Here is a 23,909-nt window from a genome sequence, read left to right as displayed (position 1 = left end):
TGCATTTTTTCTTGCTCTGAGTAGGTGTTGGACTTGGGTTAACAATTACTGCAAAACTTTTGCAATATTTGTACTCAGTATTCCTCTCAAATTGTAACTATTTCCATTTTATTTCTTAACAAAACCTTTAAATTACTAAGTATTCACAGTTTAATTTATTTTTTCTCCAACTGTCAAAATAATATTTGCTATAAATGTGATAAAACTAATCATTTTGACCTTGAAAAACTCGGTTTCATTTCAAAGCATGATCTATTTTCCATAATTATTTTCACTTTAATTTCAGCTAGTTTATGAAAGAGAAAGGAAAATAAAAAATTGTACAAGCAGCTAAAGTCTAGACAGTGACGTTAAAAGACCTATATTAGGAAATATTTAATAATACTTATTTTCTGTCTGCAAGCACGGCATGCTTTGATGGAGAGTAAAAAGCATGGGGGAAAGGAAATGGTTCTTTGAAGAAATATTATTTATAAAAATTCATGAATTTGTGTTAGAATGTGCTGCTAACTCTGTGTAAGTGTGTGCTTGTGTAACAGTTCTGTTTGTTTGGTGAAGAGAACACTCATTTTCAGTCTAATGCAATTATTGTCTTGTATTTCTATTTATATCCGTAGTTATTTTGAAATATAGATTTATGAGAGTTATGAGTGCAAATGATGGTCTCTTACATGGTGAGAGTTCCCCAGACTTATCTTCAGCATTGAATTATTTCTGATTTGGAAATGTGGTTTGCTGTAGATTCTCTAAGTCAGGGCATGGAATTTTGTAGGAGAAAAGTCACACACACTGGTATCTTAGCAGTAGATACAAGCCATGGAAAAGTATGGAAGTAAACAGTGTTCTCTGCACAAAATTCTGTGTGACAAGAAGCCAGAATATAAAAGACATGTGGTGCTCAAATGAAGTTTACACACTTAAAACCATAAACATTGCATAAGAGTCTCAGAAGAAGGGAAAAGGAGGGGATTTGCAAACAGAAAGCAAAAATGTAAAGCATTCAACATACAAACTAAAATTTCATCAAATAATGGTCCAAATACTGACATCAAAGATCTCAGATTTTTTTATCATTAAAATAAGTGTCCGAGAAATTTTAGATTGATATTGTTATCCGTTTGCAAAGCACCAAACAGCCATTGAATTTACAACACCCCAGAACTCTTAATAACAGCTCTGTGACATGCCACAGCAGAACCCACAAGCAAATTAAGAAAACTGAAGAATCTTTCTTAGATGAAAAGCTGAGTTTGGAAATATTGTAAAGACTTACCAAACCCTTTGGCCAATCAAAGAAGATTTCTGGTTTATAATGCATCTAGGCCAACATCAGTGTGTTTTTTTTCTGAAGCTTTAATTGTCAAATAGCTATCATTTATAAAAGTCTGCATGACTTGCCATAAAACCACAGCACCACCTCTGAAGTAAATCTGAGCTACTGTCTGTTAAGCACATGTAGATCACATGAGCAACAAGGCAAATCCCTCTGTGGGAAGGGTTTTGTTCCATGCAAAAATGAGTATCTTAATCAACGTTCCTCTCAATGAATGAGAAGAAAGAAAAATTAAATTTTAAATTGGGAAGATTGTATTGAGGTCTTGGGGTTGTGATGGAGAAGAATATTAAAAGCATTGGGAAATCTGTTCGCTGAAGAGCCTGGTTATTCTGGGCTTTTTAAAAAGTACTGAGAGATTAAATGGCATTTTAAAGTGAAGTTGAAAGTATCAAGAACAAAACAGAAAGAAAGGCAAAAAGCTTCAGGATCACATGCAAATCCAGTACTCTATAAAACATACTTCATAATTTAAAAAAAATGAATTGATCATTATTTTGCCCATTATTTCTTTTTCAAGTTGGTAAAAAGTCCTTTATGAGGAGAGTTGGAGGAGTAGAGGACTCAATTGCTTCATGCTGCTTCAGAAGCACAGTTGGAGTTAGGAAGCCACCAAGAAACAGAGAAGACTCTGCAGACATCCTTCCCAGATGTGAGTTAAATCTTTCTATGACAAGGAAATCAAATATCTTCTAATTTTTTTCCTGTGATTCTTACCTCAATATATTGATATCAATTGCTGATAAATCTAAAATATCTATCTACATTTTATAAATATTTTAATATAAAAAATGGTAGGAAATGTTCTTTGTGTAAGTTTACACGGTTTTTGGAACAAAGAGTGACTGATTTATGCATCTACTTCAGAAACTTATGTATTAATTTATTCCCCTATTAATTTATTCCATTATAATTTTTTTAATTGTCCTATCTGTACCTATAACATGATTATGAATGTAATCCCAACAAATTACCAATTTAATGAGTACAAGGGCAAGAGAAGTGTAATTCTATAGTAAGCTCTATGAGAGGCAAGGAAAGAATTCTGAATTTCTCCTAAATCTGGCAAGATTTTTCCAGGGAGTCAGAGAATTGCCAGTAGCACTGCTCCCTTCACAGTGAGCACTGCAGACCATGCAAATAATAAAGCAACAAACAGCATTGAAGAGCACCACCAGTCACGCACCTGCTCCATGGAGATATTTTTATAAATGACTGTCTGATTCCACTCAGGATTCAAGCTTTTCTGTATGTACTTAGTTCTCCGCTTGTACTCAGCACTGAATTTGAACAAAAGAACAAAACATTACATTAGTGATCTTTTGTTTCTTTCTGCTTTAATACAAAAGAAACACAAAACCACCAACAAACTAAAAACCAGAAAAAGAAAAGAACTTTATCTCCCATTTCTGCAAGAATTCAGGGTTATGAGAGGACAGTGGCAGCCTTTGGGATGTTTTCTTTGGTATGCTTTTCTGAGATAGTTTTTAAAACATCTCCTGACTCTTCAGCAGGCTTGCTCTGCCTAAAACCATTTCAAGATAAAGTATCAGACAGCACATGCACATAGACTTTGTTCTCTCATTGTAGGTACTGGGCTCTGATTCTAAATTGTGGTGAGAATGCATTGATTTCTTTTCCATGACCCATTAGCACTTTAAAGTAGCACAGATTCATTATATTTATAGGTTGCAATCTCTAATTACAGGAATTCCATCTCACAAACACATTTAATGAATGCCATAAAGTAACCAATATCCTGTTAATGATTGAAATACTAATTTCTTATTGATCCTGTTCTCTGCCTATCCTCTAACTGTACTGGAAAGAAAAATAAAGGGCATCAGGATCACGACTCTTTTTTTTTTTTTTTTTGTCAATAGCCAAGAACAAAGGTTTGGCTGCATAATCTATTTTTAAAAGGATTCACTAATGCTTTATATTGTACTTTACATTTCCTGAGTGTGGAGAAAGCAATACACTAATCTTAAACAGAACATGGATTCATCTAGCTCTGTGAGCTTTGATGTTAGATTTGCTTTCATTCCAATTTTAATTTAACATAAATTTTAAGGGCAACTCAAAAAAGCTGGGTAGGAGAACATGAGAATCTTTTAATACTTTGAAAAACCCACAAGATTTAAGGCAAAGAAACTCTTTTTGTCAATCTGCACGTATACATCTGCTACATCTAATACAAAGCAAAATGTTCCCAGGGTTGTTCTCCAGGACTAAGACAAAATGGCACAAAATAACTTGTATACGCTATATTAGACTCCTTTATGGTTCCCCTACAATAACTTTTGGTAGTGTTCTATTCTCACTTATGAATTAACTGTTTTGGTTCACACTGTGGCATGGTCCCAGAGCTAATGTACTAATTCCTTTCATATGAGATAAACTGAGAAGGATCAGTCAGGAACACATTTAATCAGGCAGTCACTAATGATGTGCCATACCTGGTACCAGGTTGGAACAGTTCTGATTTATGGTTGTATGAAAGACACATGAGCTTTACTGGCACACATATGTCGATATTGGGACTTCAGTACCAGCAGTTTCACTCTATAAACTCATTTTTTCTATGCAGTAATCCCATCTAATTAATCTGGGTTGCAGAATGGCTTTATTCTCCAAAATGGGGTGGCTCTATCCAAGATTACTACTAGCCTGATATCTCAAAGTGAAAGGGATTTGCAGCTATTTTTCCTCTCATTTTTTTCACCTAGTCCTTCTATGTATTGCCACTTATTTTTTTGGAAATCTTGCTATCCACTGTCTTTCAGTTTATTGAAAAATATGAAGAGTTTCAGGACCTGTGAAACAAGGTATCTGTTCACCTCTGCTTATGAAAAGAAAGCAGCAGCTCTCCAGAGTTCAGTGAGTTCTATCAGCAATAGCACAGAATGGTAAGGGTGATTTAAAATCTAGGGGGACCAAGAGCATATGAAAAAGAACCTTAAACAAATCTACTTCTTTGCATATCTTGGAAAGAAAGCAGTTAAAATTGTAAAGCACCTTAGTAGCATTCCTTTCCCACGCTTTGGTATGAGAAAAGCATCCCCTAGCTAGAACATCCTGTTTAGATGTCCTATGACCTACTGGTTTTGGGGACTGACATACTTTCATTTCTTGAAGAAAGGGGGAAAGAATCCTTTGTGCACTTGGCCAAGAAAACGACACTAACATTCCCTTTCTCTCTTGGATATCCTTTTTGCAATAGCAGAACTTCATCACCTTTTCAAAGTTTCTGACTCTTTTGTGAAGTATGTGAGAAGGTGATTCATGCAGTGTTGAGTTCAGACCTTGCAAAAGATGAAATTGTTAACATGGCAGTTCTGAAATATTTCCAGTGAAGTCCATGGAATATTTGGATCTAAACAGTAAGGGTGATCTGAACCCACATCCGTGTAATCTGTGGTCTGTGTCTGTTGCACAGGGAGACAGGAGACCTTCACCTCTCCTAGGGAGGTGCAGAACCAGGCTAAACTGGATGGCAGATGAAGGTTTCTAGGCCTCTGAAGGGAAGGATCTGGCAAATACATTAAATTCATAATCCTGATTCCCCCCAGTAATTAATGGATTAACAATTAACAGATTAACAATTAACAGATTAACAGATTAACAGATGAAGATGCTTTAATAAAATGCATTCATTAAACCAATCATTGGTATGTCACTTAATATGAAATAATTTTCATTTGAAATTCAAAGAATATACTGTGTGAAAAAATAGAAACTCCTTTATTTATATTTTCTCTGTGATTCCTAAATTATAATTTATTAATATATAATACAATGTATTAAGTACAATGAAAAAAGCATAATAGAATGTGTTAAAATGTGTAATAGAATACACATAGGAAATGTGTAATTTTAACACATTAATTGAATAATGTTTATTGAAATTTATCTGCTCACTTTTAAACAAATTTAAAACTGGGGTTGGACTATTATGTGCTTAGCCTGGGCTGATATTAGCATATGTTGAGAATTGGGCTTTGCTTTATTTTTCCAGGACAAACAAAGCACTCCTAATTTCAATAATTAAATTTTAAGTTTGTTTACCATAAATAACCACTTATATGGTCAAGCAGATTTCATTGTCCATCTGGGCAATTATTTAGAATTATACCTGGCTTTAATGTCTATACACCATGCAAGAAAATAGAGAAAAATATTCCATTTCTTTACCAAACAGAACATTTTTCTCTCAGCATTAACACCATTCAAAATCTTGAAACAGGTTCACAGTTAATTATTTTTCAGCTTTCAGTGAGTGAGAATGAAGTTTTAGATATCTCTGAACTAAATTCTTCAAAAGATATTTTGCTTGTTGTCAGAGTTTGGCCTTAGAATAATCACCAAGCAGCATTAACTACTTGCTTCCAGCTCCTCAAAATGATCTAATCAGTAAATGGAAAACAAAACAAAACCATACCACAGTTTCATGCCATCAGAACTCAAGAGAAAACTGTAGTTCTATGTACAGGCTCGTTGTCTCATTCATGCATACAAAAAAAGAAAGAATAAAGTTGGAAGATAGTACACTCTACCTGGCATTTTGGACAACCATGACTTGTCTGCATATCCAGAATTTACAGAGTTAGGAACGCAGAGGAAGCAGTGTAAGAGAAAATGAGAACAGATGGAAGAAAACATGAATAATGGGTAGTTTCTAGTATCAGAATCAAAGGAAATAGAGGTATTAGGAAGAATAAGAAGTATAATATGGGCTGAATGACAAATAAAAGTTATTCAGGAGCAACCCAACTTTCTGCTTTCAGAAACAAGCCTGGGATTTTAAGAAGCTCTGATTTTTGATAATTCCCTTAAGGCACAAGTAACGTGCAAAACTGCAACAGTGGCATGTTTTAAAATAATCAAAACTAAAATCCAAATGAAAACCCAATTCTTTGTAACTTAGGCAACAAGTTTAAACTGATACCTTATAGGATGAACATGCCTTTAGTTCAAAGTCTTATTTCTGTATCAGTGAATGTACCTGCAAAATTCCAACTGAGATTGATTTGACAAACATTTTACAAGAGTCTTAGGTGCATTTAATAACTTCTGAAGCTTTAGCACCTCTTTCCCTTACATTCAGTAGTAGTTTTGGGCCCCGTGCTACTGAACAATATTGAGTATCGTAGAGCTGGAATTAGAAAGCCACAAAATAAAATGCATGCCTTTATTTGTACCACTCATGCATTTAGTGGTGCTTGCCCATATACCAAATGGTGAACTGTGAACTGAGCATCCACTTTCCTGTTAGTCTGAGTAGAAAAGAAGTGCAGATTTTTATTTGTATTGCTCTATCCTAAGAGCCTTTTAGTATGAGTGTTATTACACAAGCACAGGAGTTTGCAGGAATCTGTCTTTACAATATAGAGTCTGATCCACCAGCTTAATTTTAGATATATCTACTGTGTTACTGAAATCAGCAGCAGTATTGTAACCATGTATTCTTATGCATTCTCTGTATACATGACATTCTGTAACATTAGGGCAAAAAATAGTTATAATATTGCTGATAAAGAAACATATATTTTAAAGGAGGTAATAATGAGCTATTTGTAATCACAGAGTCAAAAAAGTCTGTGATCTGTGAAAAAGCGATTAGTGACTTGGACAGTCATTAGACACAAAATTAGTGGTATTTCCAAAACCGTATCTTCACTCTTAAAAAAAAGTGCCATAAAATACATATGGAGGGATTTTTTTTCTGACCACTGTTTCTTGGCTTTTGTATTATACTTCAACCTTAAATTTATCTCAGGTACTTTAATTTTGCTAGTTTGCAAATCAATCCTAAATTCAGATTTTCTTAGCTGAAGCAACCATTCCATGCTAAACTTAACATGCAGCTTTCTGAATTTCAGAAATTATTGCATCTATTGCAATAAATGCATACATTTCCATTGAGACTGTTGTTACTTCAAACATTTTTATATGTATTGTAATTTTTAAAAGCAAAGACACACACACACAAAAGTATATTTACAGCAATGATCATACCATTCCTAAGGTGACTAGAAAAACGGGTATACTCTCCTAGGAGTAGGATCTGACTGTATTAAAAATCCACAGTTTTTTCTGGTGTTGCACCTGGATTTTCTATAGCAATAACTCATATTTCTGTTTATTAATGACATGTAGTAAACCTAAACTGAAAGGAAGTTCAAGTTAGAATTTGTCCTACACTTACCCTCTCCCTGGAAGAAGATAAACTTTAACAAAGGGGTCCGAATAGCCGTTGTTGTCTCTGGGAGCAAGGTTTCTTGCCTGAAGGATGTGGATGATAAGGTTGCCAAGGTGTTTGTCATAGCTGATTTGAAGCTAGTGAATGCATTAAAACACAGTAGGATTATTTGTTACTTTTACTTTCTGAGTGATTTAATATTCCCTTAGCCCTTTGAATAAAATGAGATTTAGATCTCTACGTTCCCTCCAAATAAACGCATTTCAGAAATTTCTGTCTTTTTTTCCTGACTAGAATGAGATACTAGATCATCACATGGGACTTTGAAAAAACGGGAAACACCCATATTCCAATCAGGAAAGAGCAAAGGAAATTTGAACCCTTGATATTATTCTGATATATACACATGCCAGTTTATTGAGTGTTAATTACACACATCCTATCTATTTGGAGGTCAAGTCTGACAAGATTGTTGCAATACTATGGAAAGGCTCTTAGTAATAATAAAGAAGAGAGGTTAATCAAGGAGGAAAAAAACCCCAAAAATCTATAGAAAGTTAGGCTTTAGTTGTTCTGATATTCTCTTTGGGAGTGTTTTAAAAGGGTGAAGTCAATTTACATAAGGGACAACCATAAGCTTGGTGTGGCATGGAAGCAAATACACTGCACTGTATGAAACCTACAGTGGTTCTTGCTTCAATGTAAACAGACTGACAATTTCTAAGGAAAACCACAGAAAGTTGCCAAAGATTAAGGAATAGAATGAATTTAACTATCCTTTTAGACCCTTTGGGAACTGCAGCATTTTCCATTCTTCTGGTTGTATTTCATAATCCAAGGTTAAAGACAGGTGAAAAAATCAAGCATTGACTTACATTAATGACATATTAAGGGATTGGATTTGAATAAGAAATAAGTTGATGGAGATAGTTTTCTGCAAACTTGTTTCATGGAAAAACACAGCCAGTATCAACAACAATTTACACAGCAAAAACTACATATTTACCTGTATTTCTCCAGTGATTGGATGGGAAGCAGGCTTTGTAGTTTCCGTGGGCTGCCAAATTAAAAATACATAGGTTTTCAAAGTTAACTTTTTTAACAGGTGTAGTTTATACTGCTGTATTGCCACAAATTTTAAAATAAACCTGTCTGTAGTTGTTACAGTCAAAACTAATGGTTATGTATTTCAACAGAACTTAAAGTCCAGCCCAGCCATTTTGATGAGCCTTTTATGCAGGTACAGAAACAACCAACTTCAACACCAAATCTTTACAGTCTGAGAAGACAAGGAGGCATGGGGAGAAAAAACCACATAGCATTAACATTGTCTAATAAATATTAATACTGCCAAGAGAAAGAAAGGACCATGCCAAATAAACACAGCCATGTATTTCTGTCAATATGATACAGAGAGAGGCAAAAGTTACTCTAATTTAAGCTGAGTTTAGGTGAAAGTGGAGAGAAAGAGTGGAAATGGTACTAAAACTAAGTGATGGGTGTAAGTGGATTATACAGTTGCAAGCCACCTCATATGAAGTCTTTTATTTTATTCTATGTTTTCTGATAGTCAATTTAGCTGCAACACTTCAGATTCCTCCCCACACTTTCTGTAACACAAAACTTAAATTTTCTGTCCTCACCTTCCTCTCTCTTTTATCATTACTCTTGTCTAGGTTTTTGACAAAATGAAATAGAATCCTTAATGTTTCTCTCTGCTTTTTTTTTTGTTCCTCCTGTTTGTTGCTGGAAAATAATATCACCACTTGATTAGAATCCTGAACTCACAAGAATATGCTGTTCTGTTAAACATTAGCAGCCTTGAGCCACTCTGGACCAGCCTCTAATCTGCAAGCCATCAGTCAAGCAAGAAAGCTCTGTTTCTGTAGTAGGATTTGAGTATTTTTGCATTCTCTCCATATCTGCTTCTTTGGTTGATGCAGAAAACAAAAGGTGCAAACAAGGAGAAACTTACTGTTCTCTGGTGACTTGTCTGGAAACCCTCATTTCCTATTCCTCCAGATATGAGCAGATGCCTGACATTATTCCATGTAATTCACATTTCTATCACTTTCTGAGAAGAGTAAAACCCACCTGCCTCTTTTATGCTGCCCTACACTTCAAGAAAATCTTCCAAGGCTCTTTTAAGGTGCTGGACATCAACTGCTTTAAAGTAGATCAGTGAAGTGCCCACATTTCCTGCACCACAGCATGAAGTTAAGGTGATGCACTCCACTTTTCAGGTTTGTGTTGAAGAAACATCCTTTCAGTCAGATCCACACATGAGAAAATAATGCAAAAAATCTCAGCTAAAGAGTATCACAATGAAAACACAGGAGTAAAATAGACCAAATCTGCCTGTTACATGGATATATTCATTGTCTTGTGTGGCCTTATTCTTTGGTTTACTGCTTTACCTTGTCCTCTAGATGTGTTTATGAGCACAAGCTTTACCAGGAAAAAAAACAAAACAAAACAAAACAAACAAAAAAAAATTGAAAACAAGAAAAACAAAACAAAAATAAACAAAAAAGCAAAAAACACAAATCAAACTTAATTTGTCTGTAAATGCATCTGCATATGAAAAATAATTCTCATGAAAAATTTTATAATCAGCTTCTTTTGGTAGCTTACAGAGCTTTTAAAGAAGTTTAATCCATCCAACAGCTAAAATAAGTCATCAATAGTGTATAAAATGTTTTGAATCTGAAATGAAATTTTAGGTTGATAGCAAAATACTCCTAAAACTTGTTAGGTCCTTGACAAGATTATTCTGGCTGTGAATTTCACTTCTTTTGCCAAAACAGGGAGCTACCTGAGCATCATGCAATCTTTCAAAGTAGGGCATTAATGGCTTATATTTCTCATACTTTACCTCTACAAATGGATTTTATTATACTTAATAGTTCTGACCTCAGGCTGTACTAGCACTGACAATACTGACAACACCAAAAATAGCATGGAGCTAGCTGTGCTGTGGCTACAAAATCACTGCCAGATAGTCTAAATGCTTTCATTTTTTATGAGTTGGAATAGCAAGAATAATGAGTTTGCTCACTTCAAATGTCATCTAATGTGAAATGTATGAGTATGGATAATGTAGGAGGAGTTCATAGAGAAGGGAATGGGCATGATGAATTTGTATTGAGACTTCCAAAGGTGGTTAAGGTGTAGTTTGTAAAGTGGGGTCTTTAAAAATAAATGTGCACTTTATGCTTCATATCATTGCTGAATCATATAATTTACAAGGCTGTGATTCAATACATTAAATATTCTGTTTTCTCTGATGTCAGCAGAAGAATTACCCACATATTTTAAAAAAATGTGAAAAATTTAGGCTGAAAGAGACCTCTCAAGCTCAGAGCTGGGCTAACTTTGAAGCTGGTTCCATATTGAGAGGCAGAGGTGCAAAAAATTGTCTTTCTTTATCACAGCCCCAGTGAGGATTAATTTGCAAAGAGGGAAAGTATTTCAAGGTCGACTTTTGTAGGAGCTAAAGGATCTGAGAATTTAGAAAAAATAAGCAATCCATTCTTTATATTAAATATTTCTATAGGTAATTTATATCCTGGAAGTAATCTGTACTATAGAATGATCATGCTTTTACACTACAAAAGAAACAGGTCTCCACAAGATATTGTCAGCTCAAGGCTTCTAAGGGTTAAATCTCTGCTGTGATGGCTAATCTAATTTCAGTCTAATTAATTTTGGTACTCCTGCATGCACTCACATACCCTGTGTAAGATATTTGCTTTGGAATGCCATCATGCCATCACACATGCTCAAGCATGAGGTGAAAGTGGCTAATCCCAGATTTCGATGCACTGTGCACTATCACTTTCTGTAGTAACGTTAAATATGAGAAAATTGGCACTGCAGAACATGGCAGAGACTACAACATTTCTAGAGTGTATATTCTATACAAAAATCTTTTAAAAAGTACTTTCTAAAAATAAAAACAGTTGCAAAAACAAGATCTAGGCAGTTTGGATATTTAGTCTGTCATGATATTTTGGCAGGGCTGCAACCTGCCTAGAAATGCTGTCAGCCCAAGGCAAAGAGCAGTTCCAGAAGAGATGAGCTTTCTCTTCTAACAGAGCTCAACACCATTATAAACTTTGCCTGAAGTCGATGAACAGAAACTATACAAGTCAACAAGAGCTATGCTTGTTATGAAAGAAATGCCTCTCAACATGATTTTCACAAATAAGCAAAGAATGTTTTAAATATTTACCTGACTAGTTCTGACTTATGCATCTCCTACATAAAGACATTAGCTCTAAGAATTTTTTGTTTCATCTTTATAAGCCTACAGCTGAATTTTCATAAAAGAATCCTACATCCTCTGTGATGCAAGAAATAAAATTTATGCATCAAACTTTAGGTGACCTGCTGGGAACCCCGTCTCCTCGAGTGGACAGAATGGGGCACTTCTCCAGGATATACTGCATAGCAAGGACTTCTGGATCTCAACACACTGTGAATTTAGGAGTGTGATTATACATTTCAGTGTAGATGGTGCACTAAATAGCCCTGCTCTCTGCCTGCATTGTGATGGCAGGTTTCACCCAGTCTCAGGAGCTGTACTTCAGATACATGCTATTCTCAGTAGCAAAAATCATGTGCATAGCAAACTAGTTCATATATAAATTATACAATATCCAGAGTATGCTGTAGTGAATCTAACTATTGACCTAAGTAAAACAGAATTACTATCCAAACCAAACTGATCAATAAATATTTTCCCAGTTTGTACTAAATTTCTGGATTAAAAACATTTTTGTGTTTCTTCTCACATGAAAGTGATGTTGGCATATCGAAGAGCTGTCTGAAATGAGCAGGCAACACTTTCTGGTTCTGGTTTATGCAGTACCCAACTCATCTGTTCAAATCACAGGCATAGTTCCAGAAGCACAGAAATACAAACATAACTATAATGCAGTGGGAACCTGACAGTCCCAGAAAGAAATAAAGGTGCAGTGTAATAAATGTTTAGAAAGCACTTTGCAAAGTGAAACATTGTGTGTCAGAAGCTGGATATTCAGGATGGCAGTCAGCATTCTTGCAAATTGCATAAGCAAATGCAGTCTTCACAGAACTGAGTTTCACTTCAGGTCTGGACTTTTTGACACAAAATGTAAAAATGTGACAGATGACTTTATGATCTAGTTTTCAGTTTCAACTGTGAAAAAATGCTACTGAATTCCCAGTATTCCCTTTTTAGGTGTGCAGATGCACAAGAAGAATTTCTTTGCCACAGGATGTGGCAAACAAAATGAGAAATTATGCTTGGCAAATTCACAGGAATTAGATAGTGACAAAACACATTTTAATGGTAAATTTTGTTTTCAGTCTTTCCCTGGCTTTCATAGACTTACTTACTATTGCTATGATTATTCATAGCTTGTAACACTTTAAGCAGTAGTTTAGTACAGAGAGGGAAATTATGGTCTTAGTACTATCAGCTTCTTTAGCACAAATAGTACCTCACCACCATGTAGGATGCAGAGAAAAAGCAAGAGCAACAAAGGCTGTAAAGGACAGTTATTTTGTTTAAAAACAGTAATATTGTTGGGTTTTTTTAGAGAGGGACAAATGTCTTGGATAAATAATGTAATCTTTCTTTATGTCCAGATTCAATATTTTAACTGCAATATTCATTGTTATCCAGGAAATTAGTTTTCCAAGATGTGCTGGAATTTCTTGCTATACTAAATAAAATAAACAGGCAGTTTCTTCCTGTCATCAAAATATTCTTGCTACATAACTTGGAAATTTCTTACCTTGCTGCTGTGCCGCTTTTTGCTCACTGAGGGAGAACCTGGCTGACCAGGGCTAGGAACAGCACTGGAGGTGGCAGAAGCGGTTCCAGAGTGGACATGAGATCCCTTTTCCACTCCTGAAGAAGCAACCAGAGGCGACTGCTGTAGAGAAACCTTTTGGAGCTCTGCAGCCAGCTGCTTGGGATCAACCCCTGGGGACTTCGCTTTATCTACTGGATTAAAGCAAGAGAGGTTTGTATTGATAATTGCCAGCACATCCAAATCCATCTTGCCATGCTACAGGGACAGCATAACAACACTTGCAAGTTTTCATGTCATCTGCCTGTATACTTTGAAGGTACAAAAGGCATCCTATGAAAAATAGACATCTCTCCCAGAATATTGACATCCTAAATCCAATCCTTCTGTGCTAGTGCTACTTATTAGTGCTGTTTACCTAAAAAGCTTTCTGAGGAGGTACTTCTAGGTGAAAAAAAAGAGGCTTTGCTGATTATGTTGAATCAAACTGGACCAAATGACAGTTTTAAAGACTGGCCTGTGTTCAATTCAATAACTGGTCCAGTTTCACTAAGTATAGGAACTTTCCTGTAAAAGGTTTCAATCTCATTTAACTTTTTTTAATCAAACAGACATTGAACAGAACTGCTCCTGAGATAATTTATACAAAAATAAAGAGAAAAAAGCCTCAAAACTTTACTTAAACAAATTAATCATAGAAGAAAAATTGTAAACAAATGAAGACTAAAAGCCCTGATTCATCTTTCCTTGTTACTCACACCTTTTTTACGCATCTGTAGTAGGAGTCTGCCCTCTCTGCTGCCCAGGAATGAGTGGGAGTAATTTACCCTTTCAAGACAGAATTTTCTATTTAACACAGAAATGAAGTCAAGTTTCATATATGCTAGGCTGAATAGAGTTAAGAGGATGCTAGGCACAGCTTGGTTCCCAGGTTCTCAGAAGTATGAGAGGTTTAAAACAAGACTTTAGCCTTATCCTGCCTTCTTGGCTAATTCATAATTCTTTCAGAGAAAATGGAGATTGCTGCTCTCTAAAGTACAGTCTGCCAAACCTCAGAGGTAATGGCAAGAACTCTACAGAGTTGTTCCAACTTAGAAACCACTAGAAGATTTCCAGACTAGGAGGAAGCATGACTGCAAGAATGGAAAAATTTTCTTTTATTTCTGTTCCTTCTCATTATGAGTTTTTTTCATTAATTAAAAAGTTGTTTTATTCTAGTTTTTGTACTTTCCAAAACTGATTTCAGTGTCTTTCAATGTTTTTGGTGGTTTTAATCTGCTCACAAATTTAAAAAAAAAAAAAAATGGAGGTAGCTCTGCTTCAAAGCTCTGTCATACTTAGTGTTTGCTTTCAATAATTATCAATAACATCAATTTTCAACTAAAGGTAGCTTGATTGTAAATATATTAATAGCTAGGAAATTTTACATGATTAGAAAATGGAGGATTCAATCCAGGTAATTTAGGTACCGATTAATAAAAGAACAGCCACAAAACCACAGAACCCAGAGCAGAGCCCTGAAATGGTGAGTGAAGGAATCTCAGTCTGCACTGAGCTTGCTGAGGGGCTGCATTACTAGCAAGATTGTGGATGTTGATTCAAAGTTAGCTTAGATATGATGCATCCAATGACTGAAGCCTGAAGTTGTGGTATTGACTGAATAGCAGGAAATTCCCCCAAAAGCACTGCCATCTTAGAACACACATAACAAAACTGACTACTTGCTATTGCATCCCTGTATCCAGTAAATGTTTTTTTTTGTCACCTATAGCAGGCCACAAACCTTGTGTTAAGCTAACAGGTATTCTCATCTAGGTCTTTTCCAACATTAACAATTCTATGGTTCTATGAACGTAGGCCTTAGGACCTGCTGGGAGCTTTGTTTTAGCCTCTCTGGCTGCAACAGCAAATGTCTAATGACCAGATGGCAATGACCTAAATTTGTCTGAGTTACACTTCTCCTTGTATAGTGGTATGGTAGAGTGTCCATTTTTATTTATTTTGATATATAAAGGCACAGCTGTAATTGCACTGTACAGACTGTGGCATTTATGACTCCAGATTAATAATGCAGGTTATAGGAGCAGGGGCCTGAGGTAACAGCAGAGTGCTGCAAGTTTGGACACAGGATGGCAGAGGCCCTGGGGACACCAGCAACTCACTGGCTGGGTATTGACACAGGTGCAAACCCAGGGGCTGGGCAAAGCAAACTTTAGGGGAAACAGAAGGAGAAAAGGACAACAACATATCACATGTGAAGTTTACAGCATCCAGCACCCAGGTACTTTTCCTCTGGGCCACTCTGCCCCCAGCCTGTAAGGCTGCCTGGGGTTGTAGTGACCCAGGTGCAGGACCTGGTAATTTGTCTTGATGAATCTCATGCAATTGGCCTCGGCCCATCAATCCAGCCTGCCCAGACTCCTCTGCAGAGCTTTCCTCCCCTCCAGCAGATCAACACTTCTGCCCAAGTGTGTGTTGTGTGCAAACTCATTGAGCGTGCCTCTGCCTCGTCTTGCCTTTTTTTATAAGGCACTGTCCCCTTTCTACTCATGACAATATTTGGCATGAGCTTACAATACAAACATACTACCTTACCAGAGCTTACAATACTAATATACCAGCTAATATCACATCCAGTTTTCAGTTGCTATTTGGTCCTACGGTATGAAAGCAACTTATTGTCTCTCACCTGCCCTTACTGGCTCATGCAGCTCCAGGTGCTGGGGATTCTCAGAGTCCGAGAGCATGTTCAGGTCCCTAAAGAAAGCAATTAGAAGCCTGAGACAAAAGAAACTCTTTCCTCATACCCTCATTATTGTATTAAGTAGGTAAATGAATAGTGGTTCATGACAGAAAGCAGCTCCCAAGCATGGTCCCTTCTTAGCAGATATATATTTGCAATGCTGTTAAAGAGCTGAGAGGAAAAGCTTCTTTTAAGGTGAAATCTTTAATGGATTTAATGCAAGTGTATGCATTTCTCATGATGCTTAAATGACTTTCATCTAAAGGATACCGATTTCACTAAAAGTCAAGTTATTACTAAATTACCTTTTTTTTTCTAACACCTGTAAACTCAGTGAACTGTATGTTTATCATGAGAGGAGATTGTGGCCTGACAATGGAATCATCATTATTTATAAAAGCATAATTACTAGCATCTGATTCAGTTTATCTCTCCTTCTGACTTTAAGAGAAAAACAGAACAAAAAAGATCTCCCACAGTCACAGTGAACTCTTGCTTATTATTACATTGATGCTTTGTCCTAACAAAGGTTCCACCTTAACAACTGTAAATTAAAAATAAAAAAATTGAAACAAAACAAAAACAAAAACAAAAGCCATGAAAAGCCAAAAAGAAATGGAAACAGAAAGATGGGGAAAAACTCACAGTCTTACACATATTTCTGCTTCCCCACTCTGTTGAATAATAATGCTCTGGACCTCTTCATAAGTTTTTCCAGTCAAGGGGATGCCATTCCATTCCAGCACCTGCATTCCTAAAAAAGCAAAACAGCAAGAGGTCAAGGGCTTAGATTTTGACAAAGGCATCAGTTAGATTCTTCTTGCCTTGCTTTGACATGACTATTTGATGTGACAGTCAGTGAATGTTGTTAAATGGCACAGGACATTAGCAAAGCCCTTTCACTTCACACAGATTAGCCTGTTGAATGTTATTGTCCCTTTAGCTATAACTTACCTGCTGAAACAAGACAGGAAATTAATTCTCTCAATTCAAAGTATACATGCACTCTCCACAGTCTGGGTTGTGTGATAGCGAAAAATTTTTCCAATGTCAAAAACATGCACACCTACCAGCATGGCAAGAAATCAAAATATTCTATATATCAGACATTTCCTGGCCAGCTGTGGTCTTGGAAGATAACTGCTTCCTACAGTGACAAAATGCTGCAAAGAAACTGAGCCTCAAAATGGAATTAATTTCTGAATATGATTAGCTAATTCTCAGTACATTTTCTTTACTCTCTACCATAGAAAAATTAAAATAAAAAAAAAAGTGAAGGCTGTTGGAATAACTGATTTTAATGAAAAAAATGTGCCTTCACATTTAAAACATCAGCCTGGTAGTATTCATGTTTAAATTTTTCTTCCATATCTTTTTTCATAAAAAATTAACAAAACAGATGAACATACTTCATTGTGGAGGATATAAACAGAACTATATTAATCAGGCTTAAAAATACTGAATACTGATCTAATCTTCTATGTCTTCCAAGTGTCCTAGGACTGAGTCAGGAGACTCAGTATGGTTCAATGTATCTATATAAGAAAGTTTTATGCTCAGTATTTGCAGAGTCAATCCCTCTATAAATCATGTGAGGTATATTCTGATAAGAAATCTTTTGGTTAAGGTGAAATTCTTACACAAATCAAAACCTAGATTCATATCTGGGACTTACAACTGAGGTTCTGAGAAGCGGGTTCATATTTTGAATTAATTATTCATAAGGAGGACTCCAAACAGATTAATTTCTTATCAATGTACAAATGTCAAAGTCCAAGCCTTTGGCTTTAGTGGGAAAAAATTGCTTAATGGGACAAGATACTGAATTATTAATAGTGCACTAAAAGCAATGCATTACAAAACATCTGAAAAACCACATCACCCACACAGCAAAGAAAACCACAAACACTTAGCTTGCTACCACTTACACAGATAAAACCAAGTCTTCACCTGGGTCATATTTTAATCTCAAAATCCTGTGCTGTTGCATATAACAAATGGGGGAAAAAAAAATGAAGTGAAATATGGAGATAAACTCATAGAAAAGCATGCTGCTAAATCAAATATAATGAAAAAAAAATGGAATAAATCAGAGTAAATTATTTGACAATGAAAAAATATGAGAAATAAATATACACATTTATATTCCAAAATTTTCCATATGATTCCATGAATTAGGAGTTGAAATATCAGAATTGCTCATAACTGTTGTCAGCCAGAATTTATCATTTTGTTTATAGAAGTTTACAGAAAAACAAACAATGCAGAATAACTAAAAAGTGATGCTCAGAAGGCAGTAAAGCCAGCTGCCTAACGTTAAAATAGATTTGACAATTCCTAAAATTTAGCCACTTTCATTTACCGGCCATGATTCAAAAACATGATCTTGCTTTTGCTTGTTAAAGCAGATCTGATTTTAAACTCAGTTCCTCTGGAATAAAGCAACAATAATTATGAGCAAATTCATTTCCCCCTGATTTTCAGTCATACCAATATAACAGCATGAGCCTGGTGTTTAGGCTTATAGAAAGGAAGGAAGTGAAGTTATTTTTGTCTTTCTTTTTTAATGTGTGCCCTCAATACTATCATGGCATAGGATGCAATGTATCACATTATGAACCTCATAATTAAGACAAGCAAAACCACCACTTCCATGTAGTGGCAAAGAACAAGAACAAAAGTCGAAAGATTTAGAAATCTGAGAGAGAAGTTAACATCCTTCTATTGAAAAAAAAAAAATATAATAAAAAAAAGCTTTATCAACAAAATACTATGAGCTCCTTGAGCTACTGCCCTGGGTTTATCACAGCCTGCTGGTATAGCTTCAGAAGAAAATTTACCAAGGGAGTAGTAAGGCTATCATCAACAACTCCCTTTAATTTAAAAGACTAGCAGGAAGAGCTTAGCTGAGTACCACTGCAGTGCCAGGATTTGGAAACCAAGTCATATTTCCACTGGTGAGAGTTTCAACAGTGTGTGCAACAGCACTGCAGTCACTCAAGTGGTCAGAAGGGTCACACACACATGAAAAAAACAATAAACTGAAAGGAAATGGAATTTCAACAGCCTTAGTCAACACAGAGATCCAGGCTGTCAGTACAGGGGTATTTTCTTTTTATTGTGTGCCTTGTGGAAGCATGAATGTTTAGAATCAAGAAATTTAAACATGACTGAACTGATCAGACTGATAGCCCTGGGGTTGAAGGAGAAAAAAATGCAGGCAAGAAGCTGATTTCTCTTTTCTCAGCATGTAACTGCTATATACATTTTGTTAAAAAAACAAAAAATAAAAAAGGTAATGTACAAAGAAAGCCTTCAGAAGGAATTCAATTCTAATTAACAAAAAAGGAAAAAAAAAAAAGTATTGGGAAGGCACAAGAGACTTGTGATAGTTTTTTTTTTCTTCCTAAAACCAATCACGTTCTGTCACTGGTCTTTGGTACTTGGAACATGATAGTCACATTTCCAAAAGTTTAGTAGGTAAAAAATACAAAAAAATACGAAGATGAGAAAACTTGCATTGCTCCATGGAAACTCTGCTGATTGATGAAGTACTAGTAATTGTCCTCATAATCAAATACATAATCCCTTCTAGCATCTTCCTTTCATTATTCTTTTATTGGGTGAGCAACAACTTATTTTTAGCAATATCAGCTCCCACACTCTCAATAAATATATCTTCCATTCCATCACCCGGGTGATAAATCTGTACTGTTAAACTGAATGTGGTTGTAGATATAACATTTCTACTGATAAAACAGCACAAACCAAATTATAAAATATGCCAGTAGAATAGATCTTTATATTAGAGTTTCTGTCAACTGGAAGGCACAATATTTATCTAAGTTTTCACCCATCTTACATGATTTCTAATATTTTCTCTCCTTTTCAGACTCATTCAGACTCATAAGCTAGCTGCATGATTAAAGTTGAAATTGAAAGGAATCTGAAAATCATCCAAAGATTTGATTTCTCTAAATATGAGTCTTGACATAGTTGATTCAAATACAGAAATATTAAACTGAACTACTGAACATCTCTTGAATTTTATTTCCCTTTGTAACACCATGTTCATTATTATAATCTCAGTCACTTTGAATACACTATAATACTGCAGCCTCCCTTATTCAGTATAACCAAGGCATCCAAGAAATGGAAAACTGATGTTTGCTGTGTCACTGAGTTTGTAAATATTTGCAGCTCTACTTGTGTCTAAAACCTATTACTTTTACATTCATTTTAAAGTCTCAGAACTGCTGTCCTACTGGAATTTAAAAATATATAAATATTACAGTCTTAGAATACAGCTTCTGATTTTGGTTGTACCATAGCCACAGATTGCTGGGGTTCATTCTCTGCTTCTTCATAGTTTGTATTGTTTATTCTTATGCATAATAAACATGTAAGTTTGAATTGCATTTTTCACTGTTGCATGTTTCAATGTTCACAGAGGAAAATGAAATTCAACTCTATAGACTAGCAACTTCAATCAGTAAAATGTGAATATTAGTATCTTTGTATATCATGTAAGAATTAAAATTCAGAAACATTACTTTGAAATCCCAGAAAGTGCTATAAAAGTTAAATGTGCACTCAGAATAAGAAGAAACAACATAAATTTGCAGTCTGACATTCAACACTAAATTACTTTACGGTCTGTGCTCTCCAGTTATTTTTCTTTTATTTCTAAACCTTTTTTGATGGCTCAAAATATGTTGATGAAAGTCAATGTGTTAATATATTTTCCCAAACTGCTGGGCATGAATCACACCAAAACTCATTATTTTCTGTAAACACCTTAACTTTCTCTTCCATTCATCATTCACACTCAGGCTGAATATTTTCCACTTATTACAATAATTATTATATGGACAACACTCATAATTCTTAAAAATGGATATGTTTTTTATCGAGTAGAAATTATATAATGGACCCTTCCAAGCCTCATGGCTGCTATACCACTATAAAATGACATTTCTAAAAGTATGGCCAGAGCAAATCAACCTCGTGTTTGAGGTGTACTTGGCATTTTTTGGCATCTATATGCCCCAGCACTGCCTTCAGATTTAGATACGTACTGGCACATGATTCCATAGATCACCCTTCAGTCTGAACCATGCTAGAGCAACAAGTGATGATCTGCTTGCATTTGTGTGACCTAATTGAAGTTCTTGCAAGTCAAAAGAAGCTGAGTTACTGTTTATGAAAACAAGTATGATATAAATGATAAGTTGATAGAGCCTTAACCATTACTACATCCTCAAAGATTAGTTTACATTAGAGTTGCAGACAGATGATGAGTTATACCATACTCAACAAAATGTTGTGGTGCATTGTAATTATTCAGTGTTTTAGAAAAACAAGTGTTTTTTGCAGCAGTGCTCACTGAAGCAGAGTGTATTTACTTTGTTTTCAGTAACATCATATAAGAGATTATAATGATTTTGCTAGAGAAATGAGCTTCCTGTAAAATGTTGTAATTGACTTGAAAGTCTTAAACAACTCATTATTAGGCTGTGCTCAAAAAAACCCCTTCTACTTTTAAAAACTATGAATTCAGACTTAAATATGTAATAATATATGATAGAATGAAAAAGTCTGTTAATTCCAAGTCACCTCAGGATTCACCTAAACATCAGTGAACAACAAGGTTGCAGGAATTTCTCTTTGCTCTCTCTTTCATGAATGGTAAATAGCTAAAACCACTATTTTCTTGGGAGTTTAATGCCAGATTGGAATTTATACTAGTATATCCCTGCCTGCATTATATATTTATATTTGTGGATTCTGAATTCAGTGAGGTTTATTTCAATTTCCCTTTTTGAGGAATAATTTATTCTTCTTTACATATATGCAGTTCTGTGAGTCTTCTTTCAGTTACATTTGTGAATAGAGTGATATTTGGGTTTGAAATTTTCCTTTGCAGGGGCAAGAATCACATGTCACGAGATGCAAACAAACAGCTCTTGAAGAAGTTACAGTGTATGGCTAAGAATCACTCAGTCTTTATTAGTTAGCTTCTATTCTGCCTACGAATATAAATTATGGCAGCAAATCTGTCAAAGTCTATATAGAACACTGTTCTATTGTCATCACGAGACCTCTCTCAAAGATTTTTCAATGGTCTTGGGAGTCTGAAGTCACTTGGTTTGTTCTGCCTACAGAAGAGGTGACTGAGGAGAGCTCCAGTCATGGTCTGCAGCCTCCTCACAAGGGGAAGTGGAGGGACAGGTACTGACCTCTCTGGTGACCAGTGACAGGACTTGAGCGAATGGCATGAAGTTCTGCCAGGGGAGTTAGGCTGGATCTTAGGAAAAGGAACAGGCCTCTCATGGAAGTGGTCACAGCACCAAGATTGCCAGAAGCACTTGGACAAGACTCTCAGGCACATGGTGTGATGCTTTGGACTGCCCTGTGCAGGGGCAGGCATTGGACTCGATCATCCTTCTGGGCCTCTTCCAGCTCAGGTATTCTGTGATTATATTCTATGACTCCAAATGAAGAATAAGTGCAAATTTATGCATGTAGAGCACTCGGAAGAATTTTGCTGGGAGAAAAGAGCAATTCATACCACATAGGTTACCATGTCATCAAGATCCTAATTCATTAAAATGCTGTTTCACAGGACACTTTGCTCAGGTAAGGAAAAGCAGCTTAAGGCAGAACCATACTTCAGCAGAGCACTGACTAAATCAAAGTGCAGCCTGAAACTATAAAAAGACTGTCAGGAAGATAAAGAACAGGGCAAAGACCCCAAGATAAGGAAAAAAGGACAGAGTAACCCAGCAACATTTTCCAGTAGGAGTATGAGGTAGAGAAACAAATGAGAACTATCAGCTTCTGAAAGTGTGCAACAGGTACATCTCTGAGACCATCACACAGCTGTCAACTTACAAACCCAGAGGGTGAGAAGTAGACTCAGCAGCTGGCATCCTTTGCTCTCTGGACACACCACTTGCAGATACACATCTTGGTGCTTGGGAGAGAAGGGGTATATTTGAAATATAAAACAGAGAAAGAACTAATGCCAAAGTTGCTCTTAAATGAGGACCCCCAACATGCTGAGTCTCTTGGGGCTTTCTGAAGAGGCTGGGGGTCTAACTCTTGCTCCATGAATTCCTAGGTGGTCTCCAAGACCAAGGGACTGCAGAGGCCACTTCAGAAAATAATGGAATTATTTGGATAATTTAAATACTTGAAGTGTGCTAGGAATGAGCAAAGGCCATGGTTATGCATCACATGCCAATGCTACTTAAGGTCCTATAGAAACAAGAACAGAAAGTTTTTGTGACTCACAGTAAGTAAACACCACCGTTTAAGCAAAAAGTCAAGTCTTAATGAGAATGGCTGAAGACCTCAAAATGCCAGTCTGTCACAGGGAATAGAGTGATCTTTACTTGATGTGTTTTAATAGGAGACACTCCGTGGATAATCATCCTCTGTACCCTGAGAGTAATTTTACAGTTCTGACACTATGTGTTTATTCAAATATAAAGTAGAATTTACTCACTATTATCTCAGTTTTGAGAGTCATGTAACCTGAAAGATAAGGAAAGGGAATACAAATTTATGGCCAGTGCTATGCAGTTCTCATGACCTGTATGTATCTATTTTTCATATAATGCATATAATTCTCCTTTTAAATAAAGTTTTTTGGAAATTATGTTCTTTGTAACACAAGGTAAGGTAAATGCCTGATATTATCTCTGAATCAACTTAGCTAAATTTTTCCATCATTGGAATGACTATTTCAATAAATATGTTTTATGTTTCTCTTGTAGAAGCTAAATGTAGGTTTTACAACTTCCTGACATATACATGTCCAGAGCT

General features: G+C 35.7%; 1 protein-coding gene across 1 annotated transcript in view; it reads right to left on the bottom strand.

Annotated features, from left to right (window-relative positions):
• Nucleotides 1-23,909, bottom strand: part of LOC131591802 (protein piccolo) — a 309,295-nt gene that overhangs the window by 63,076 nt on the left and 222,310 nt on the right. The window contains exons 12-18 of the mRNA XM_058862865.1: nucleotides 16,725-16,833; nucleotides 16,026-16,093; nucleotides 13,319-13,530; nucleotides 8,542-8,592; nucleotides 7,542-7,672; nucleotides 5,890-5,916; nucleotides 2,520-2,613 (exon numbers count right to left, since the gene is read on the bottom strand). Of these exons, the coding sequence (XP_058718848.1) occupies nucleotides 2,520-2,613; nucleotides 5,890-5,916; nucleotides 7,542-7,672; nucleotides 8,542-8,592; nucleotides 13,319-13,530; nucleotides 16,026-16,093; nucleotides 16,725-16,833 (692 nt within the window). The remainder of the gene's footprint in view (nucleotides 1-2,519; nucleotides 2,614-5,889; nucleotides 5,917-7,541; nucleotides 7,673-8,541; nucleotides 8,593-13,318; nucleotides 13,531-16,025; nucleotides 16,094-16,724; nucleotides 16,834-23,909) is intronic.

Source organism: Poecile atricapillus, chromosome W (assembly GCF_030490865.1).
Source record: "Poecile atricapillus isolate bPoeAtr1 chromosome W, bPoeAtr1.hap1, whole genome shotgun sequence".
NCBI classification, from domain to species: Eukaryota; Metazoa; Chordata; class Aves; order Passeriformes; family Paridae; genus Poecile; species Poecile atricapillus.
This window is presented reverse-complemented; position numbering and strand designations above follow the sequence as displayed.